This window comes from Nothobranchius furzeri, chromosome 11 (genome assembly GCF_043380555.1).
Source record: "Nothobranchius furzeri strain GRZ-AD chromosome 11, NfurGRZ-RIMD1, whole genome shotgun sequence".
NCBI classification, from domain to species: domain Eukaryota; kingdom Metazoa; phylum Chordata; class Actinopteri; order Cyprinodontiformes; family Nothobranchiidae; genus Nothobranchius; species Nothobranchius furzeri.
The window spans coordinates 26,929,325-26,952,413 of record NC_091751.1 but is presented as its reverse complement, the minus strand read 5'-3'; the positions used below and the strand labels follow the sequence as shown (position 1 = coordinate 26,952,413).

General features: G+C 43.1%; 1 protein-coding gene across 7 annotated transcripts in view; it reads left to right on the top strand.

Moving 5' to 3' along the window:
- ppp1r9a (protein phosphatase 1, regulatory subunit 9A) overlaps positions 1–23,089 on the top strand; it is a 72,476-nt gene that overhangs the window by 47,901 nt on the left and 1,486 nt on the right. For 3 of the 7 annotated variants that reach the window (XM_054744971.2, XM_054744973.2, XM_054744968.2), the window contains exons 5-19: positions 498–602; positions 5,800–5,935; positions 10,721–10,870; positions 11,436–11,489; positions 14,191–14,420; positions 15,080–15,176; positions 15,253–15,388; positions 15,790–15,860; positions 16,192–16,273; positions 16,353–16,401; positions 16,939–17,052; positions 20,159–20,207; positions 21,345–21,467; positions 21,565–21,588; positions 21,897–22,399. In XM_054744971.2, the coding sequence (XP_054600946.1) occupies positions 498–602; positions 5,800–5,935; positions 10,721–10,870; positions 11,436–11,489; positions 14,191–14,420; positions 15,080–15,176; positions 15,253–15,388; positions 15,790–15,860; positions 16,192–16,273; positions 16,353–16,401; positions 16,939–17,052; positions 20,159–20,207; positions 21,345–21,467; positions 21,565–21,588; positions 21,897–22,265 (1,789 nt within the window). In that variant the 3' untranslated portion in view covers positions 22,266–22,399. Of the gene's footprint in view, positions 1–497; positions 603–5,799; positions 5,936–10,720; positions 10,871–11,435; positions 11,490–14,190; positions 14,421–15,079; positions 15,177–15,252; positions 15,389–15,789; positions 15,861–16,191; positions 16,274–16,352; positions 16,402–16,680; positions 16,816–16,938; positions 17,053–20,158; positions 20,208–21,344; positions 21,468–21,564; positions 21,589–21,896; positions 22,400–23,089 lie in introns of those variants that run through there. The other 4 variants (XM_054744979.2, XM_054744980.2, XM_054744985.2 and 1 more) reach the window with 4 other exon arrangements.

The window sequence follows — 23,089 nt, the reverse complement described above, 5'->3', positions numbered from 1 at the left end:
AAAGCTCTGAAGAATCAGAGTCAAAGCTGAAAAAAATGTGTGTTTTATTCGTGTGCAGAAGAGGACGTTATTCACAGGCTCTGCTGAAATCCCCTTTCAGCTTTTTCATATTTTAACTGCTGTTTTAAGAGAATATTTGCAGAAGAATCGAAATGCTTTTTGCAGTCTTTGGTTCAATTCCAGGTCAAAGACTTAATGACCTTTTATCGTCTCCAGATCAGAGCAGAAATCCCGGACGTGTTATTGCTCCAGGCGAAAGGTTATCCACCTCCTTTATTAGCCTGCTACTCTGTCTTTGAGCCTCATCTCTTCTGTCTCCTGGACAGGCAGCGGTCTGGAGGCTCGTGGTGCAAATCAGTTTCAGCTTGGATGTGCAAGTCAGGATTAAAAAAATCAAACAGCATCATTTCAGCCCATGCATGCATGAGGATCAGCTGGCTACACTGTTTGTTTTGTCTTTGTTCCTGTTGGTTGATGTTTCTGCTCGTGTGCATCAGGATCAAGGTGAATGACCAGATTGTGGAGGTGGACGGGACCAGTCTGGTGGGCGTCACTCAGAGCTTTGCTGCCTCTGTCCTCAGGAACACGTCCGGAGTGGTTCGGTAAGAAATTAACACATCTGTCAGAGATTAAAAGTAAAGGTGTGCTGGATCCGGATCCAACTGAAGGCCCGTTACAACTAGGAATGCTTTCATGCTGGAGTTTCAGTCTTAAGATTGAGACATTGAGACCTGGTGGGGTTACAGTGATGATAATCCACATCTCACTTCAGCCTCGGTGACGATGGACTGGAGCAACTGGGATCTCTGGAATTATTACAGGTGGCTCCTACTAAAGGACAACTCTTTTTGGTCTAACAGCTGCTCTTGGGTGATTGGTGGAAATGTTAGTTCAATTAAGTGTTGCTCAACTGTGGTGGCCATCTTGAATTGGATTGATTCTAGTAGATAATCAGCTGTAAACACATGCAGCAGCTTCATACATGAGCAGAAGGTTAAAGCCTAGGGAGCCTAAGTCACGCCCCTCTACTTCCGGGACAATGGGTCCCCGGAAGAACGAAAAAATGAATGCAAGTCGACGGGGCTAAGAACGCTATTTTATAATTCCACTTGTTATGTGCCATGGATTTCACGCATCATGTCCGTGAATTTTAAAGACACATTTTGAGACCAAGAAAGCGCTTATTTTCAAACGGGGGAAACACTATTAAAGGTTCAAATCCTTCCCTCAGGAGGAAAGAACCATAAATCTGGCCATGCGGGAAGTAGCAGCTATGCTAGGGGAGAGGAGATTCTGATGATGTACAAGTTTGGTGTTCATTTTTTCACAGTTAGCCCCTTTTTATCTACTGTGATGAGCCATACAGTTTTATTGATAATTTCTTTGTAATTAGTTGCTATAGAAGCCAGATAAACTGGGTTATGGATGCATGTACTGTCTTCACATAAAAATATAAAGTAATGATTGTAAAATGTATTCTACTGAACATAATAGATCATCATTCAAAGCATAAACAGCTACATGTTTTCTTTGAGGTAAGCTGGAGCAGAATTCTAGCTTTCAATAACACTTTAAAATGGATATTACAACTCGAGTTTAGGGCTTCTTGTAGGACTTAAAGTTATTAAATATGCTTATATTAGAGCCGTGTGTTGCATTACTACATCAGATTTATTGCTATAATATATTATAGTAATGTTTGTGGTCTAAATGTGTTCTACAGTGTGTTAGGACTGTCGTGTTCCTGTAATGTAGAACGGTCACGGGTGTTTGTCTTCCTACAAATGCTTGGAAAAATATAAATAGGCTACTTTGTGAAGGAGTTAGAACATAATATATAATATAATATATAATATTATTCAATAATTACCACAAATCTTCAGGGGAAATGTGATTATATTACATTTTTGTGATTTGTCCTACCATACGCCGTTCAAACTGACTTACGGCGCTGTGGGATGTTTGGAACTGAGAGCTCCATGAACCACGTGACCGCGAGTCGGTGAGTTCAAAGAGTGTCGTAACTCTCTCTTTCTACAGCTCTGACAGAACCCTGCCCTCCTCTCCCAATGACTGGACAGGAATTCGAGAAACGTGATTGGTAGCTAAGACTCGTGCTCTCATTAGTTCCACCCAAGTTCCTCCCACTGACGCTAGAATCGAGACAAAAAAGATCTGTAACACTGTAGATTTGAGGTTTGTACCTGTAGAATGAAATGTGTGTTTTGAGAGTTTTGATTTCAAACTTGTACCTTGATTTTTTCAATTTGGAAGTCTGCTAGTTACAAAACGAAAGTTTCATGTTTCTGAATGAATGTTTGATGTTACAAAATGAGTAGTAAATGTACAAAATAAAAGTTTGATTTTACAAAATAAAAAATACTTGTACAAAATGAAAATTTCCTGTTACAAAACAAGAAATACAAGTACGAATTGAGAATTACAGGTTAGAAAACTAAAGTTACGAGTTACGAATCCAAAGTTACGTGTGATGAAACATGTTCAAAGTTACAAAACTTGGTACAAGTTACGCTGAATATTGCCCCAATCCTAGCTCCATAGTAACACCCATCAATATTCATTTAAATTGCAGTACAACATATGTGTGATCCAGGGCGTAAGGCAAAGCAGATTAGAAAATAGCGTTTTTTGCCCAGTTGACTTGCATTCATTTTTTGTTTTTTCCGGGGACGCATGAGCTGACCGGAAAAGGAGGAGACTTAGACTCCCTATGAATGCGTTTGTGCAGAATTCCAGTAAACACAAACGGGAAAGGGTTCAAATCCACCGAGATCTGAGATGGTTTAGGCCTGCTATCACGATGCAACATGGAGCTATACTTGGTGTGTGTGTGTGTGTGTGTGTGTGTGTGTCTGTGATTTAATGTATATAAGTGTGTGTGTCTGATTGAGTGTATCGTCACTTTTGTGAATTTAATCATCAGATTCAAGTTATTCATAACCTTTACACTTCAGGGTAGCCAGAAAACTCCCGTAACGGGATTTATTGTTGCTCTCAGTGGCGCTCTGGTTGGGTTTGGGTGCAAGAGGGTGGCGTGGACGTCACAGACTCATCAGCTGGAACAGCAGATGCTGTTTGCTGAGCTAATATTGACACAGGAGGGTCTCCACACACCAGGATATGGTTGAACCAGTGAGGCAGTTTCCATCTGACACCTGAAACACAACACACACACACACACACACACACATACACGTATGTGCACACGCACACACACAGAAACAATTGGAGTTTCTCCCATTAGACAGTAAATTGTTATCAAACCACAATGACTCCTCGTTACTTCACCGGACGCTCCCTATGTGCATGTATTCTGAACCCAGCCTAAAGAAATCCACCTTTCTTTTCATGGTTTGCAGCGTCTAGTTTGTCAGTAAAATAGCCCTGAGTTCCCAGAATGCAATGCTCTGAGGGTCTGCATGGTGTCTTCATGGTTGCTGCCCTTTTTCCAGCTAGTAATGAAACATGTATGAATCTATTAGCGTGTGATGTATTAAGTACGACTGCAGCTAGCCATGTTGGATTTGAAGTAGAGGAGGTTAAAAGGTTTAGCCATGATGAATGTTGTCAGCTCGCTGGTTCAGACGTGAAAACTAAAGGAAGTTTCACCTCGACGTGTTTCTTCAGATGCCTCATGAGTAGGACTGGACAATAATTCAATAAGGATATATATTGATCGATAGACATGTGGTTCAATAGGAAAAAAATGGATCATAAAATCTTTCGTTTCTCCATCATTGCCTATCGAGTAGCTTCATACTAGTCATTACTTCCACCCAACCAATTACAAACACAAACCCAAGCCCTCCCCTCTCACACCTTAGCAGACAGCAACGCGACTTAAACAAGACTTTGCAGCAGAGGTATAAGAAATTGTCCCAAAAGGGTACGGTAGTCCACCAGTGTGGCAGTATTTTTTATTCTTACAAATCTGACAAGAAACAAACAACGGTGGTTTGTAGAATTGATAAAAACCAAGTCTGGTAAAGCAACCAACTTGTCTTATCGTAAAGTCATGAAATTAAATTGCCAGGGCTGCACTTCAAAGGTATTTTCTACATTTTTCATAGGATTTTCGATAATTATTGATATCGATTGATAAGAATTTTTTTTATCGATAAGATTTTTTTAATGTCGTCCAGCCCTTCTCATGAGAACCAGTAATTAAAGGGTTTTGGCGAAAGTGACCGGAGGGATTTACAGGATTTTACCTTGCTGCACAAAACCTGTAAATATGTTAGATGACTCATTCACGTTTGTCTGAATCTTTCTGAAACACAAAGTTTCATCCTGTCGTCCTCACACACTCCTCTGTAGTTTACGTCTGTATTCGTTGGAGGCGAGACAATAAATCTCAGCCGACGGTTCCTCCGGTTCCACTGATCCGAATCTGTGTGTGGCTGTCTGAGATCAGCGGGAGGCAGAGAGAAACCCAGTGCACGTGTAGGGAGGCTGTTTCCAGGTCAGCTGCTCTTCAGGCGTCCCTGCTGTCCATGGGCTTGTTCTGGGAAAGACCTCCTGGATCCTGTGTCCTCTCTAAAACTCTGTAGCCCCACACTTCCTGTCCTCCACTCGTTCCTTCTCATGTAGATCAAATGTCTCTGCTGGAGCGTGAGACTTCTCCTGCTTGGCCTTTAGAGATAGAAGAAGGAGCTCCGAGAACCAAATTCACTTGATTAGCTCTGGCCTACTCTTTCTCTCTCTCTCTCTCTCTCTCTCTCTCTCTCTCTCTCTCTCTCTCTCTGTCCTCCTGTGACACACTGGGACGACCCGCTGGTTCCAAGCTTTCATACACTCCTTTTTTACATTGGAGTTATGAGATGAAGCTGAATCCTGACCAGTGATGTTATTCGCACACGTGTGTGTGTGTGTGTGTGTGTGTGTGTGTGTGTGTGTGTGTGTTGGGCACAAGCATTATAATGCATGCCCTGTGTCTCCCAGCTGTCCTGATATGTCAGCAGATATGGCTGACCCTGCTCTCTGGCTGCAGGCTCTGGTTGGTTTTCTACACTGAAGCAAAAAACGGCAATGAAATGCTGAAACCTAAATTAGCATTAGAAAATATCTGTAAATCTGATAAAATGTTTTTATTTCATGCTGGCTGTCCCTTCTTTTGACAGTTTTATAAGAAAAAAATCCCATCTCATCCTCCGCTCGTGATCCCGTGATCCTTCCAAGCTCGGGTCCTCTGCCAGAGGCTGGGAGCTTGAGGGGTCTGCACAGTTGGCCGTTCCTGCACTTTTCTGGACTGAGATGAGGGATCTGCTTTAGCCACTCCTCCAGTTTGGGGATATATATATATATATATATATATATATATATATATATATATATATATATATATATATATATATATATATATATATATATATAATGTATGCAAATCTCTCTCCATAAACATGACTTAAATACATGAGAAACTGTGCAGCCACATCTGTTTCTAGCTCAATTTCTTCAATAGGATTAGTGCATTCCATCTGGTGGACAGGTGGGGATTGCTAGCTGACCACTGGTAATGTTGTTTTGCTTGTGTCTGTGCGAAACATCTCATACATTCTACTGAAACTCACAGAAATCCTGTATTGACCTTTAGAGTCTTCCCATCCAAGATGGCTGCCAAACAGCACACCGTTCTGTTATGATTAACTTTTTTATAATTCTGGATCAGACATCTGCTAAAGACCCAAGAAGCCTAAAATAAAGTGTAATTTTTAGAATGATGGTTGAGTGTGTGTGTGTGTGTCAGAGCGGCTTTCTGACCACAGCATGTCCTTTCAGGTTTGTGATTGGCCGAGAGCGCCCGGGTCAGCAGAGTGAGGTGGCCACTCTCATCCAGCAGACCCTGGAGCAGGAGAGGAGGCAGCGAGAGCTCCTGGAGCAGCAGTACGCCCACTACGACGCAGACGATGACGAGGTAAAGCCGGACGTACACTGTGCGACTTTTTCACTGTTTTGAACCGATTTTCCACTCGTGCGAGAATCCACAAGATTGGAGCGAGTTTTGCGCCGATCGTCGTGAAGTGTACAGGGGTTACGAGAGGCGATTAACACCACGTGACCAGCTACCGATCAGCAGTCGTGAGCTCGCACGGACTTCTGGAGTGTTTGATATTTTGCTCGTTCCTCGTGAAGGTTGAAGCGGCGCTGCGAGCAGCTGCAACCCAAAAATTACCAGAACCGCTCACAGCGCAATCATGCATCAACACCGCTCACCGCTATTTCCCTAATAACACATGTTGTTCGTTTTTATTTCTAAACATTTTTTTTACATACAGTGACAAAGATTGTCAAGAAAGCGTGTTTGTCGTGTTCATGTCAAATTAAACTGATCACAAAACCCAGATTTACTTTCTTTATTTCGTTTTCCTCATCCAACCCCCATAAATCCCTGTGTGTCCTCCTGCAGCACTCCCGAAGGACAACAGGCAAAACAAGACAAAAAAGTCTGACGTGTTGAGTAAAAACTGCTATTTTTAGCATATTTTTAGGTCCGACGTGTTGCTACCAGACGTACAGTGTGAGCAGTCAGGTCGCATCCAAGAACTGGGTGATACAGTGTGAGCACGTGACTCGTGAGATCTGCCCTGCAAGGAAGTCGTACAGTTTGAGCTGAAGCTGAGTGCTACGAGTGAAAACTCACACAGTGTCTGCCCAGCTTTAAGCCTGGTTCATGCTTCTCCGTCAGCTCCGCAAGGGACAGACACGCACGGATTGATGGAAGCGTTTTGCTCTTTTACTTCTCCGTCTCCTGGAGAGTGTTGCAAAGCAATTCCCCGGCAGGACAACAGAGGGCGTAGCGCTGTTCTGTGGTATCCTGTCGTGTATCGTCCAAGATAGTGTGTTTATATTGTGTTTTTTTGTATATTAGAGATTTTTTAACAGACAAATTTGTCTCTCATTCTCCTCCACCGCTTCATGCGCTTGCCACCTCTAAACCCACGTTTCCTGTCATTTCCGTCCACAAATAAAACGCTTGCTGCGGATCTTTTCACTCCTCCAGTCACGGGGGAATTAAACGTTCACGCTTTTAGAGTTTTTTCGCGAGGTATTCTTCAAGCTTCTCCGTGCCTGCCGCTCGGCTCTCTTTATGTTTTTGAGGGTACAATGGCGGCGGTGTAGACGACAGCGGCGTCCTGACCAATCACAAGCTTGCGATGTCCGTCTTGACTGACGGATGTTTAGAAAAGAGAGCTCGACTCCGTCCGTCCTTGTGGAGCTCTCCGGCAGGCACACAAGGACATTGCGTGTCTCCGCACTGACGCAGACGGAGAAGAATGAATCAGGCTTTAGTCACAGCAGGTTTGATCCACCAGCCCCAGCAGCTTGCTCCATGGAGAATGCTGCTGGAGGGACATGAATCATGTGCAAGGAGAGGGCTTCTTTTACATGGGTGTGATGTTTTTAACATTGTTGTTTTGAGTGATGCTGGAACATCCCATCTTCTGGTGATGTGTTTGTGGATGTCCATTCCTGTGGATGCTGATGCCAGCGCTTCTGTAATCAAGGCTACACACACTGCTGAGGCCCATAGAGCTTTTATGGCTCTAATTTGGCTTTTAGCAAAGCGCTGACATCATGCTGAGCAGAAGACCTTCACTCTCCAGACTTCTGCTGCTCATCATCACTTCCGATCATCGATGCATGATGATGATGATGATGATGGTTTAATGCTGCTGTTTGCACAGGGGCAAACAAACATGTGGGAAACAGGCAAGTGTTGATCAAATTATATTACACAAAGATATGCCATTCCTCTCCAGCATCCATGATGGGATGTTTTTATACAGATGTAGGGGTTCTGAGCATTGTGGCGGGACCTGGCTGGACCACTACATTGCCTATTATAGAAACAATACATAAGAGGAAAATGCAAAAATCCAAAACCACTTCCATCAGTCCTGGCAAGGTTTACAGATGCAGATCCCAACAGTCAAATCCAGCTTATCCAAACCTTTAAAGAGAAAAGGTCAGACACAGGGAAGGCAAAACACTTCGATCAGGGCTGGGCTGAGTCCAGGCAGGCATGGGTTAAAAAATGTTTAATGCATGTTGTAGGGATAGGTACCTTTGACATTTGAATCGATTCGGTACTAATTTCCGGTACCTACGAATCGATACCGGTACTTAACGGTACCAATTTTCGATACTTTTGAGTGTTTAATTATAAAGAGAATTAAAAATATTAAATATATGTTTTTCTCAATATATAACCATATTTGATAAATATCACGATAAATAACATTCAACTGTTTGTATTTTAACATCGTCCTTGTAGTTTTATAAGCTGATAATTAAACTGAAGCAAATATCTTTACTATGAACTAAATTTACTGTGTATCTTCATTCCTTTTACCGTCCTTTTTCATTTGATTTTTCCTACTGGGAAGTTAGAATTTCCGAGGAGAAAGCGAACGCACCATTAGATGATAACAATGGTGGCATAGGAAGCTAACATATCAAGCTAACGTAATCTTAAACAGTTTATTTAGCTGCTGGAGCAGATTAAAACGATGATGCCTCACACTTAGATCGTTGTCACTGGTTTCATCTTCACCCAATCACCCGTCACATTTAGTAAAGTGAAGCCAAACTTTAGAGCGCGTTCATGTTCTTCTAGTCGGAAATTCGGAGTTCCGAGGAGAAAGCGAACGCACCATTAGCGAAACGGAAGCTAACAAATCAAGCTAATGTTATCTTAAACATTTTATTTACCTACCGGAGCAGATTAAGATGAGGATGTCTCACTTAGATCGTTGTCGCTGGTTTCATCATCACCCAGTTACCCATCACATTTAGTGAAGTGGACCCAAGCTTTAGCGTGCGTTCTTTCTACCATGCTGCTCTGTTTACAACTGGCTCGCAGCGACCGACGACATAACGCTCTTGCGTATGTGCAGCTGTCTAGGCAAGTTCATGTTGTGAAGGACGGGTACCGAAACGAGGCACCGTTTGAAATGAAGTGAATCGGTGCTCGGTCGGTACTGTGGAATTTGGTCGGTACCTTAAAAGTACCGAATTCGGTACCCATCCCTAAAAATTTTACATAGCATCGTTTAGGGTCAAACAACCCCCCAAGGTACTCTACAACACAACAACTTTCCTCCACACACATTTACATACTGGGGGTGATGAGACAGAGGTGAGGCTGCTTCACACAGGCACCACCACACCCTCCGACTACCACCAGCAAGTGAAGAGTGTAAAGGGCACAACTGCCACAGACTGAGCTGGACTGTGGCGACTTCTGCCACAGTCGCCCCAAAAGAAAAACCTCATCACAGTCCGAGCGTGAGGCAAAAACATGGAGCATGGAACGCTGAAGCGGCAGTTGCAGATGCTCTGGCACTGTGGGAGAGACTGAGGAGAGCTGCTACTGTAGGTCAGAGGTCAAAGGACACAGGTATGAGCATGATTACAGGGAGCACAACGTGAACCAGAGACAACCAGATCACGCTATCAGATGCTGAGCATCATCTGTAAAACCTACAAGTGTTTTCCGTCTAAACCACAGAAACAAAGCAGCCTCTCATTGGCCAGCCGTGTGGACCAATCAGATCAGAGGTCTGTTGATGCAGTAGGAGAGCAATGCAGGGAAAACATGAGACTATATAGGACATGGTAATGAGACGTGTGTGTGTGTGTGTGTGTGTGTGTGTGTGTGTGTGTGTGTGTGTGTGTGCGTGCGCACGCGTGCGTGTGTGCGTGCGTGTGTGTGTGTGTGAAGTATTAGCTCACTTCACTGCCTCTCAAGGCTCCAGCTAGCTCTCTCGTTTCTGGTTTTAACTTGAAAATAATCAGCATTATATTCAGATCTGTAACCTTCTGTTTGAAAAGCTTAACATCCTGAATTCTGGAGGCTTGTTGCCTGAAATGCGATTGGCGCCTTTTAGTTCTGGCAGTCAAATCCATTATCTGTCAGCGGAGCTGGATGCTGATGCCTTATGTAACAGTCAGCAACAGAACAGCATCACTTATGTGGAAACCTGCTGGAGACGAGCAGCATGGGCAGGAAGTACAAACCAAACATGGAAGCTAGCATGTATGAAGACAGCATGTTAACTCTGCACTGAAAGGCTGCAGGTGGGATTCAAACCTGCAACCGTGGACAACCAGGATACATTTAGATAATTAAAAAATAACATTTTATTACTTTTCACAATTTTCTATGGGGGGGGGGGTATTGTTTCACAATTTAAAAAATAAGGATGTTTTAGCAATATTTCTTAATTAATAAATAATAGTATTATAATTATTTGGTCTGTACCCAAAATGAGTGACAAAAGGTTGTAATCATTATTTTCTTTAATTTCTTCAGCTTCACTGGGATTTCCTTAGATTATTTCTAAGTGTAAAATTTTTATTTTGTTGAAAGAAAGAAGTTTGATAATCAGATTTGCTGTTAGCAAATACCAATTTTTAAATGTAATCCTCAGGAGGAAGTGATGAAAACAGCCTTTTAGCTAAACGGTTGCTAAAGTTTCAGAGGTTCGTAAACCAAACATGGTAAATAAAGGCTGAGTGTCACTCTTTTATGTTTTTATTTTAGTTTCCTAAAATGGTCAAAAGCTGGAAACTCGGCTTAAAAAGCGTCTAAATTAAATTCCCACACAGTGGCTGAAGAAATCAAGAAACACAAAATGATCAGTCTCGCGTGTAGGCGGCGCTATTCCTCCTAAAGGCTTTACGTTGTGTCCTGAAGCAGACGGGCGAGTACGCCACGGATGAGGAGGAGACGGAAACGACGGAGGGAGGCGAGAAGAGCATCGAGGTGTTCGACCTGCCGGAGAACGAAGACATCCTGTCTCCATCAGAGTTAGACGCCACTAAGCTCTACCAGAAGTTCAGAGAGGTAAACATGTTCCTGTGCATGAATGGAAATGTTGTTCAGAGCAAAACTACTTGAAATATCTTGAATGTGGTTAAATAAAATTTTATCTGTTGAACATCTCTAGTTCTGTTTAGGACCACCTTACCCAAATGTGGCCCTTTAAGGGCTACACCTATACCAAACAGACTCTGGGTTGCAACACCATCAGTTTTATTCTGGTGATGGTAGAAGTAAACTCAGAATGTGTGTGTGTGTGTGTGTGTGTGTGTGTGTGTGTGTTTGTGTGTGTGTGTGTGTGTGTGTGGTCTTTGTGATTCTTCTAATATAAACTTATGCTTTTTTTTTCTTATTCTAACTTTTGACTCTTGTGTGAAAGCGGCTCAGCTTTCTCTGCATCAGGAGGTTTTCCTTTCCCCTCTGGGGGTGGATGTCAGCGCGAGAGCCGGGATGCAGCAGAGAGGAGGACAGGGTCGGCCGCCTCCGTCAGTCACTCTGCATCGACTGCAGAGAGGCCACGCATCTGATCAGCTGACCGCCCGTCTTCCCCTCTCCTGCTCTCTCACTCACCCATCTCTGCTCTCCACAGCTCCAGATCAAACACACGGTGACCGAGGCTGAGATCCAGAAGCTAAAAAGCAAGGTAAGAGAGCCAGAACCATGAAGAGTCAGGACTCCATGTTTCTGTGATTGGAATCTTTTCATAAAATGTTGTTTTTCAGCTGAATTTAAATGATAAATGACCCACACTTGTATAGCGCCTCTCAGAGTAAGGACTCCAAAGCGCTTTACACTACAGTGTATCATTCATCCATTCACACACACATTCACACACTGATGGTGATGAGTTACGATGTAGCCACAGTTGCCCTGGGGCGCACTGACAGAGGCGAGGCTGCCGAGCACAGGCGCCACCGGTCCCTCCGACCACCACCAGCAGGCAAGGTGGGTTAAGTGTCTTGCCCAAGGACACAACAGCAGAATTATCTGTCCGGAGCCGGGATCGAACCTGCAACCTTCTGATTACTGGGCAACCCGCTCTACTTGTTGAGCTACTGCTGCCCCAATTTAATTTGTTATGTGCAAACAAAAACAAACATTTATCAGCAAATCACTTCATAGTTATTGAATATTACTTGTTTACATAAAACACTGAATGTGAAGTAGATTGTTTACATCTTTTTTCTATCTATCTGTCTGTCTGTCTGTGGTCTGAAAGCCTAATAGGCTAATTAAGTGTAATGATGGTTTCATGTTTCCATGGAAGCAAAGTGATGCAGTTTGTGTGCCCATTCAGATCTTCTTGGAGGACACATTCCATCATATCTGCATGTATTCTCATTTCCAACTCTGAAGTTTAACGTTTGTGGAATACAAAACAAAGTTGTGTCTGACCAGGGGACAGCTCATCTCGATGGTATACGTGCGAGGGACAATTTCCTGTCTGGATTTCCAAAATATCATTCAGCTGAAACAGCCGAGAGTTTCTCGTGACATCTTTATGGCAGCTGATGAGAAGAAATTTACAGTTCTGCTGGATCCTTCTTCAGCTTTCACTAGTATTGACCATTATATAATGGGTAAAAGAGCTTGGCGTGGCAGGCACCGTAGTTCAGTGTCCTGGTTAACCAGCTCTCCTCTGAATCTGAGCCTATGAATTGTGGGGTCCCGCAGGGGTCTGTTTTGGGTCCCACTTTATTCTGACTGCATTTATTTCCATTAGGTCAAGTAATTTGTCATCTTAGTTGTGTTTCTTACCAGCTCTATGTTGACAATGTTCAGCTGCATTCCTACATCTTGGAGAAGGAGCTGCATGGGTCTTCAACTTTCTTTGTTCGGTTAAACATTTGCTCAATGTTAATCTTCTGCAATTGAACGCAACAAAACTAGAGACTATAATTATGGCTACAAATCAGAAAACTTAAGCCATCAGAGACTACTCGGGTTGCCTAGACTCATCGGTGAAATGAAGGTTGCGTAACCTGGGTTTGTTACGTGACTCTTAGATGTCCCTATCTGGCCATGTTAGCCTGCTAGCTAAGGCCTCTCCTTCCCCCTAAGAAATAAAGCCAAGTTGCATTCCTTGCTCTCCAGATCTGACCTTGAAATGCTGATCCATGAGGTTATCACCTCCCGTTTGGACAATTGTAATGGTCTTTTTCTGTGTGTTAGCGATGAAGACATGGCACACCTTCAGATGGTGCTGATCTCTCAGGCTAACAGGAGATCCCCCGGTGCTTGAGGTTCTGCATTGGTGACCCGTACGGTTCAGGGTACATTTTAAGGTTCAGGTCCAGAACTACAAGGTCTTGCATGGATTGGCATCATCAGATTTTTACAGACATTCTCATTCCATATAAACTCTCTTGTTCTCTTAGATCTGCAGACCTTCACCTTCTGATCATCCCTAGTACTAGATTTAGGACTAGAGGGAACTGCTCCTTCCAGGTCGTTGCTCCTACCTTGTGGAGTGTTCTTCCTGTGTCGCTGCGTTTGTTGCCCCTGGTGGCTGGATTTCATGAAGGGACTGAAAACTCACCTGTTTTACTGGCTTTGGTTAGCCTTTGATTGTGCTTTTACTGGGTTTTATGATAATTAGCCTTTGAAGGTTGAATTTTTTTTGTTGACTAGTCTGTATGCTCTTCTATCTTATTGTTCTGTAACTTGTTCTATCGTGTGTGAATTTTATTTCTGCAAAGAGCGCAACATACATGAAGTCTGAGTGGAGTTAAGAATAGGGATGTGTATTTTTGAAATTCTGGCGATACGATACATATCACGATACAGGGGAGGTGATACGATATATCACGATATATTGCGATACATTCAGTCAGACGTTACAAGCAATTATTTTTACTGAATTTATTGTAAGAATGTTCAATAAACAGTCCAAACTGATACGTAACATGTTTAACATGAGGTATCTGAACCATGATGGAGGGATTTACATTTCAGTGGTGGAAGCAAAACCCGCTGAACACTGCGGCCAACTAGCGGGTGGCGATTGAATTGCGCAAAACAAAAAGAAAATACACAAATGTTTGCATGTAAATTTTTTCCGGAATTAGCTACACGGCTTTTGAATATCGATGTAATAATCACAGGAAAAAAATCACGATATATTGCCATATAGATATTTCCGATACACGGCTTTTGAATATCGATATAATATTGCTGGGAAAAAATCACGATATATTGCCATAGTGATATTTTCTTACATCCCTAGTTAAGAATATGATCCAACGTCATGACTGCTTGAGATTTATTTAAAGTTAGTTCCGCTTCATTCACGAGCAATGCTGATGAAACGTGGAGTAATGAGGGAGTTTCTGGCTTCCTGGCAGCTGGCGTCTGTGGAGAAGGAGAAACAGCGCTGGGAGAAGGAGAAGAGCCAGCTGAAGGCCAGCATTGAGGAGAACAAGGAGAGGATGCTGAAGCTGGAGAGTTACTGGATCGAGGCGCAGACGCTCTGCCACACCGTCAACGAGCATCTGAAGGAGGCCCAGGCCCAGTACCAGGCTCTGGAGAAGAAGTACAACAAGGCCAAGAAGCTCATCAAGGACTTCCAGCAGAAGTGAGTCATGGCCTTTTGGCTTTTTAACACTATAGCTTCTTTTCATGCTGCTGTTTCTGTCAATTCTGTCTTTTTCGGGATCTGTGAGGATCTTTTTCACTTTTTTTCTACACGTTTTTTTAATCTACATTTTTCCTTTTCTCTTTTTTTTAATAATGTTTTTTTATTCTGTTCTTGTGAAGCACCTCGTGACTTTTATCTTGAGAGGGGCTTAATAATCTCTTGATTTTATACAAATCTAAGATTGCTGTCATCCATCTTGCTGCCGTTGTTTAAATCCCTTCATCAGTCTTTATGAGCAAATACAAAAACTGATTTATTATGACAGCAGAATGAATATTGATGTTGGTCTTGGATGCTTGTTCTGTTTAGCTTTCAGTCGCTACTTACCATATAATACCATTGATTTATTCTGGTGGAAGCAGAGCAGCTACTTTTCCTTTGAAGTTCGAACAAAGAGCTGGAGTTTGTGGTGGAGCAGTGAGCTCCAGAAGAGGATGTCTTCTTTAGATGTTCATCAGTCACCCTGAAGTCTTTAAGCATCCTTGGTTTTCTCAGCTGAGTGAGAGGCAGCTGCTGTCTTGTTCGAGCATAAAACCATCCATATATATCAAATGTTTTCAACACGTTGCCATCTGCACCCCCTCCTTTCTCTCCAGAGAGGTGGAGTTCATCCAGAAGGAAGATGCAGAGAGGAGGCGGCTGGAGGAGGCTGAGAAAGCTCACCTGGCTGAGATCCACGGACTGCAAGTCAGGGTAGCGTTCTGTCTCTCCTCTCGGAGGTGTTGGGACGAGTAAATGCTCATTAACACTGACGGTTCCTCTCTGGCAGATCGCAGTGCTGGAGTCTGAGTTAATGCAGCTGATGAAGCAGAACGGCATCCAGGTCAACAACAACAACAGCAACAGCTCAGAGAGGCTCGGCGTTCAGCAGCACAGCCCCAGCAGAGCTGCAGCAACACCACCAGGTCTGCTGGCCTCCACCCACACGGGACTTCCTGCTTCTGTCGTGTTTAGAGTTTAGAGCGAAGAAAAAATAAATAACACGGGCAATTTAGGGGATTTTCTTAAATAAAACTTACATATTTTTCATTTTAAATCCTTAAGGTTTCTTAGATAAACTTCATAGTGAACATTTTATTTTTTCTTTATGGACAGAAATGGAAGTTTGTTTTTAAATATTTGATGTTTTAGACTTGAAAGAGTTAAAATAAGACTACACACAGCTCTGGTTATGGAATTAAAATGACGTCAGTTTCCCCTTCAGAGACGATTATGATCCTTAAGGTTCACCTACTGAACTTTAGTACCTCTGTTAGTTTAGCTTTCTTAATGATTTATTATTTTGTTTGTCTCTCTCTGCCTGCAGACACCAGATGTCCTCACCCCCCTGACCAACAGGAGGACCACAGAGACGCCAGCAGCTCCTCCCGGGGACAGGTTTGTCCTCGCTCACCAGCCTTCTAAGCTCCACTCGGGACGCTTCTTTTCCTCTGATGGAATAATGGCCGTTCTGTCGCGTCTCAACCTCTCGTCGTGTTTCTGGCTCTCATGCCGTCACGTCGCTCAGCTGGAGCAGGGAGAGGGTCAGACTAGATAAACGAGTGGACATCAGACCTGGCAGGAAAATCTCTGTAGAGAAGGAAAAAGAGGCAGAGAAGTTAGAAAAGTGTGTGGGATTAGTCTAGCTGTTCACATCAGACTCATTCCCCCTCCTGTTCTGTTTTACTCCTCTATTGTTACCATCATTCAGCCTCGTGTTTGTCATCAGGTCTGGGTTGGTGGTGATGGAGCAGCGACCAGCGTTGAAGCTGCAGGTGGAGCCGAATGTTCCCCGAGGAAAACCCTGCAGGGTTGGTGACCTCCCACACGACAATCCCACTCTCACAGTCTGAGTTTCTGTCTTCTTGTAATGTTTTGGTTTGATTTCAGACTCTCCTGCCAAGTCCAGTCCATCCCACGGACAAGCACTGCATTCTGGGTAAGATGGAGAATAAAGCCATGTTATCATTTTATTACCTTTTAATTGCACCAAATCATAGATTTAGTTCAGAAACCCAGCCCAGCTGATACCTAGAATCAGGCGGTGCACATGTGGCAGCCATCTTGAACGCGGTTCAGTTTAAATCAGTTGTAGACGTCGATCCAGTAATCTGAGATAATTAGCCAACACTCACACAGACATGACTGGAAAGTCATGGTAATTAGAAAATAGCGTTTTAGCACCATTGACTTGCATTCATTTTTTTCATTCTTCCAGGGTCCGAAAGTAGATGGGTGTGACTTAGGCGCCCTATGACTCCGTACCATCTTCTCGTGCCTTCTCTCCTTTTGAATCCAGCTTTTTTCCACTCAGAGAACCAATCTGACGTTTATTAGTCATTTCTTATAACCCTTTCACTGTTTTCATGGCTCTCAAGCACATATGTCTAAATAAACAATTTTACATCATTAAAAATTAAACGTTGGTCTATCTTTTATAACTACGGGATCCTGAGATACTCTTATTTTTCCACAGAAAAACATATTTGTCTCGTCAACACAAGTTTAGACTGAATCCAAAGGAAATTCAAATTTCCCAGCTTCCACCCAGCATTCAAACGCACCATGTCAGGTGTCATCAATCAGTCAGGTGAGAAAAGGGTCTCAAAAGGATTTTTGTACTTGTAAACTGATCTGTGTGTAATGTAATTTTGTCTGTGTGTACCTGGTGATTTGTGTGTGTGTATTCAATGATTTGTATGTGTAGGAGCTGAAGTCACACATGAAAATGTAAACACAAGTTACAAATCAAGAGTTACACACACACAAATCTTTAGTTGCACACACAAATTTAGATACACACGCACAGATCTTTTGAGACTTTTTTCCCCTCATAGAAGCGATACGCAGCAAGTGTTTTATTCATGGACGGAAATGATGAGAAACGTGGGTTTAGAGGTGGCGAGTACATGAAGAGGTGGAAGAGAATAACATGACAGGATACCACAGAACAGCGCGACACCCTCTGTTATCCTGGCGGGGGATTGCTTTGCAAACTCCCCCAGGAGACGGAGAAGTATGAGGGCAAACTGTCTCCAGCCATACGCGTGTGTCTCTTCTTGGTGGAGCCTACAGAGAAGTAGAAATTAGGCTTAAATCATCCCCTACGCCTCCGCCTCTTTTACAGGATTTAGGATTCTGACATGTACAAACCACCAACAAAACTTCCAGAACACAAACCGAACTGTCGTTCCGTCAGCTCAAGCACACACACACTCTTTCTTGTGCAAACGACAGAGTTGAATCTTAGCCGTGTTCCTAAATAAGAACTCTGTCTTCTAAATGCTTCCCAAGAACCGAACCAGTCCCTGAACAGAAAATGTAAAACATCTCCTTAAATTACATCTCTACCATGAAGGTAGCCCAGCTAGCTTTTCTTCAGTTCAGCAGCTGCTCCATCAAGAACGAGTGCTTCGTGCTCGGAGGAGCTGTTAGGTGGACAGGTTTTGATCCAATCATTAGAATAGGGACCAGCGCTGGATTGGATGAGGTTTTTCCTTGAATGTGTGTTTCAGAGGCAATTAAAATGTTTTATTTTTATCACAAAATATGGAATTAGTTGGTTGTCTTCAGTATGTGCAGAGCATTTAGAGCTAAATGGCAAAATGTGCTGGAAAAATATCCCAGACTGCACCTTTAAAGCTGCAATCTGGATTATTTTTTTAGCTGCCTGCACCACCTAGAGGCTGACAAATGTTCCAGACTTTAAGTCGTTGTCACTACTTCTGTATTTACAACACATTCTCACATCCAAAGCATTGAAAAGTGACGCTGGGTGACCAAGCATTGTTTCCGACGCGCTGTGCCAGAGCGCCGTTTTCCGACTGCCGCGGTAAAATGGAAATTTCACCGATTTCTGACCTTTACCCTCTTGCTATTTAACCATCCCCTCATCCCCATCCTAACCTTAACCCTTTTGCGCAAGCTAAACTTTGTTTCTAGTAACGTCCCTCTCCAACACGGTTAACGGGAACTTTAGAACGAGGAACATGGTTAGGATGGGGTTGAGGGGAAGGTTAAATGGACTTTACGGAGTTTTGAGTTTTTATGCTCGCGATTGCCCCCTCAGGCCAAAAGCGTAACGGCAGCTTCAATAGTAGGCTCGTGCATGAGTCGCGCATGCTGTACGTGCACACTCCTTAACAAAAATAACAGCTGAGACTGTCCCGTGTGTGTGTGTGTGTGTGTGGCCCGGAGGACAGAGGGCAGGAGAACGCACAGCTAATTAATTAAATAATTTGGTTCTGTACCTTTCTCTTCAGCACAGCCGACAAAGGTTTAAGATGGGCCAGTCCTCCTGCATGCTCAGCTCATTCCCGTCCCTTGCTTGAAAAATTGTCCCATAATGAAAGTTGAACCCACATCTTTTTTATCTGTGGATTCAATGCCGTTCTGCGAGTCTCAAATAAAAATTTGGGCATCTTACTGTAAAAAAATATATCATTAATGTAAAAAATAATTTCTAAATAAATTATGTTCACATCCAAATTCGAACCCAGGTCTTCTGCATGAGGGTCCACCGTCTTCCTACGTGAGCTATAGCACCAGTGACATCTTATGTATCTGTAATATTTATATTTTTGATGACAGCTGAAACAACGTTCAAAGAACGGTTCGGAGCGAAAATGGCTATTTTATTGCTAATTTGCAGGAAATATCTAGAAGAAAGTAGCTAAGGGTCCTCAGAAATGTAGCTAGGTTCATCACTAGGCGTTAGGAACAGCGACAAAGTCGCTGAGTTGGCACTACCTCTCTCTCTGCTGCTAAAGCTACTGATAGCAAATGCTATGGGCTATGCCTGAGCGTGAACGCGCATGAAGCAGCCTGCTTGACCCGAGCAGCTCTTTTTCTGTGATTTTACAGAAAAACAGGCAATCACAGTAAAAATGCCAGGGCTCATTCTACAGGACCAGGACATTGCAGGAGAATGTATGAAGAAGACATTTATTATTTCTATACATGTTTTGGCTGTCAGACTTCCATAATGCCCCTTTAAATAGTAAGAGGTTAGAGGTTAAATGTCGGTGAAATGTGCATTTTACCGCGGGCGTCGGAAACCAACGCTTTGGCACAGCGTGTTGCTTGGTCACCCAACGTCATTTTTTGACGCTTCGGGTGTGAGAATATGTTGGTATTTACGGCTGAAAGGTACACCTCTCATCCATGAATGTGCATATATACATATGTGTGTGTGCATTTTAACCCTTTAACTTCTTCACCAAGAAAAAAGCAACGAAAACATTCCACTTGTGCATTTTTTGATGTGGGGCAATAAGGGTTTTAGTTTTAACGTAAATAAATAATATAATAATTGTAATATTAAGGTATTAATAATGCAATGTAATAATGTTACGCCTTTTCCTCATACGACTCCACATTCTTTAGAATTTTCTTGTTTTACTATTTTATTTTAATTTCATGTTAAGTTCATTTCATGCTTCAACGTGATATAGGGACTTTAAGTGGATGTCTTACGCTATTGGCTAATGCTGAATGGCAGTCAGTTTAAATGTCATGGGGCTCTGTGGGACTTAAGGTGGGCTTAGCCAAAGAAAAATAAACGGCTGAATACCTACATTATAACAGAGTACACGATAAGACTTCTGATGATGATGAATTTCTATAAACTCATGCATGACTCCTGACAGGGGGAAACTCAGATTGTAGCTTTGACGTGTGTTTTGTTTAATTTCCAGCTCCACAGAACCGCCAGCAAGCGAGAGTCCAAAGAGAAGCAAGGCCAAGGTGAGATCAGCTGACTGGTGCTCACACATGCACCCATGTCCATCATAGCAGAGTGTCCTCTGTAGGTGAAAAGCTCCCGATTGTGTTCTGATGCATCGTGTTATCCCCGTTCAACACACACGGTCCCATTTCTTCTACTAGCATTTCGTGGTATTGCATTCACCCCGTTTTCTAATAAAGAGGTCATTGCAGAGCCAGTCAAAGGGGAAAAGTGCTTCTACAAGCACAGACATGCTTCAGTTATTTGCTAGTTAGTGTAATAAAATCAATGATTATAACAATTGTAAGTAATGCTGCAGAAAATTTCCTAATTAGCAACAATTCTGAACATCAGTATCAGCAGAAGCTGCACTATTTTGTTTGAAAATGCTTAATGGTCCAAAAGATTAGGAATATTACCACGAGCATCTCCTTGTGCAAAGGTACTAAAGTGGTTTTAATCCAGTATAATATCAGATGTGCTAACTAAAGGATTAAAAAGGAGATTATGTTTTGATCCTGAACGAGTCTTGCCATGTTCTCTCATTTATGAGGACACACTTATGTGAAGATGAGTGCACATCAGAAGATAATTCGGTGCAGACTTTGGGCACATCAATAGTTATGTGAAGCTTTTAGGTGATGATTCGAAGCTCACAGAGCAGAGAGTCTGAGCCTGTGAGATTAGTCTGGCTCACATCACCCCTCTAAGCCGATGTAGACAAAATCTTTTTTAAACATTTTGAAATCAGGCTTCCATTTAGGAGCAATTGCAGGATGAAGAACAGCATTGCTGCTAGCTGAAAACAACCTCTCAGGCTCCGTCTATGGTGCCGTGCACATTTTTTACATCAGTCTGATTCCCAGCAGCTCTTGGCTCTGAAAGTTTTGAGTGCAAATATTGAAACTTAAGTACATACATTTTTTATAAGGTTTCAGACAGGGAATTAGATATATTTAGAGCTGGATTTCCTCCAAATTCATATATTTAATCACTGACTATGATTACAGTTTGTGAAAATAAGGGATGTGCACGACTCTAAATTGATTACTCCAGTTGGGGTTTTTACTCAAATGCTTCAGAGAAAAACTAGAGGAAAGTTTATCTACTGAGTGAAAAGATTTACTTTTGCATACGAGACTATTGCGATCCGCCAGGCTCCGACTCTGAGGGACGACCTGAGCGCCAGCAGCAGCAGCAGCTCGGTGGAGATCAGCAGCCTGATCAGTGCAGCCAAGACATCGGGATGCTCACACACCCTGGTGCTGTCCTCTAACGAGGTACGAACACGTTTCATCTCCAGCATCCAGGTTGTTCTGTAGTTCCTAAGTGTTTAACAATCCAGCTCTTCTCTGTTGTCCCCTGTGCCGCATTCAGAGTCTGGATATGATCGATGACGAGGTGAGAAGGAGGCTGCTCTGCATGTGTGTGTGTGTGTGTGTGTGTGTGTGTGTGTGTGTGTGTGTGTGTGTGTGTGTGTGTGTGTGTGTGCATGAACTGTCTCCCTGTGTCTTGTTGCTTAACCTTATTATCATCAACACTACGATAGTGAAGAACGTCGTTTTCCCAGACGTTTCTTACAGCACTAAACATAAAAAGAATGTCGTATAGTGGAAAATGCTCAGAACCAGATGATTAAATGCAACGTTAAAAGAAATAAATACCACGCAGAAGAGTAAACAAACTGGCCTTTTTCATTTTGCCTCCAGAGCTGGAACTCTGATCCCTCCAGAGCTGGAATCCAGCACCCACGTTTTGGAATTACTCCTCGATCTCGCAGCGGCCTTAATACTGTCAGTTTGCATCATTCTATTTTAGTTGATGGACTTGAATCATGGGTGGATGTTTCTGGGACCCAACTCAGCTGGTTCACTTCTCACCTCTCTGGCCGCTGCTTTCGAGTTAGCATGGATGACTTCTCCTCTGGCTCTGCTCCTCTTCCCGTTGAGAGCAGGCGGTTTGGACCCAAAATGCAGAAATCCAGACAACTCAGGCAGGAGCGATTGAATAAACGAAAAAATCATTTTATTAGGATGATGAGTAATTTCCAAAGGCAGGAAGCCAAGCCAAAAATCTAGGAACACTGAATTACAAAAACAAAAGTTTGTTTATGAGCAAGGACCTGGAGTTACTAGAGGAGGGCAGAACAACGCTGACAAAGACAGTGGACCAACAAACACTGAGGGACAAGACAGGGTTTTTAACACTTGGGGGGAGCAATCAGGGGAACAGGTGACAGGTGTGAGGAGTGAGAGTGAGGTCTGGAGGGAAGACAGGTGCCATTAATAAACTAAATGGGAAAAGAACTTAAGCAGAGGGGAAGGTAAACCATAATCCTAAAGACAAAGGGCAAAGATAAGCAACTAATGACTAGAGGGGTGAGGAGGACTAATACAAACCAATAAGAACTACACGGGAGTGACTAGGAGGAAACATGAGGGAAGTCTAGAGGGAGCTGGAGAACACAAGGAGACACACAGAGCACAAGGGGACACATGAGGGGAACGCAGAGGATGAACAGGAAGGGGCTGGGGACCAAGGGGACACAGAACATGACACCCTGGGGCATCCCCCAGGGCCCTATCCTTGGACAACGGCTTTTTTCTGATATACTTGTTTTCCCTGGGGAGGATTCTGACTAAGCACCAGATCAGTTATCACCTTTGTGCTGATGACTGCCAGCTCTACATCACACTCAACCATCACGATTCCTCCAATAAGTTTGCGGACTGCCTAGATGAGATTACAGGCTGGCTGGCAGCAAATGCTGTGAAACTCAACAAGAGTAAGACTGACTTGATCGTCTTCAACACTTAACATCCCTCTCACCCACTAAGCACTCCTTCACTACCCTCTTTATCTATTAAAACCTGTCTCACAAGCCTGAGGGGTTACTTTAGAT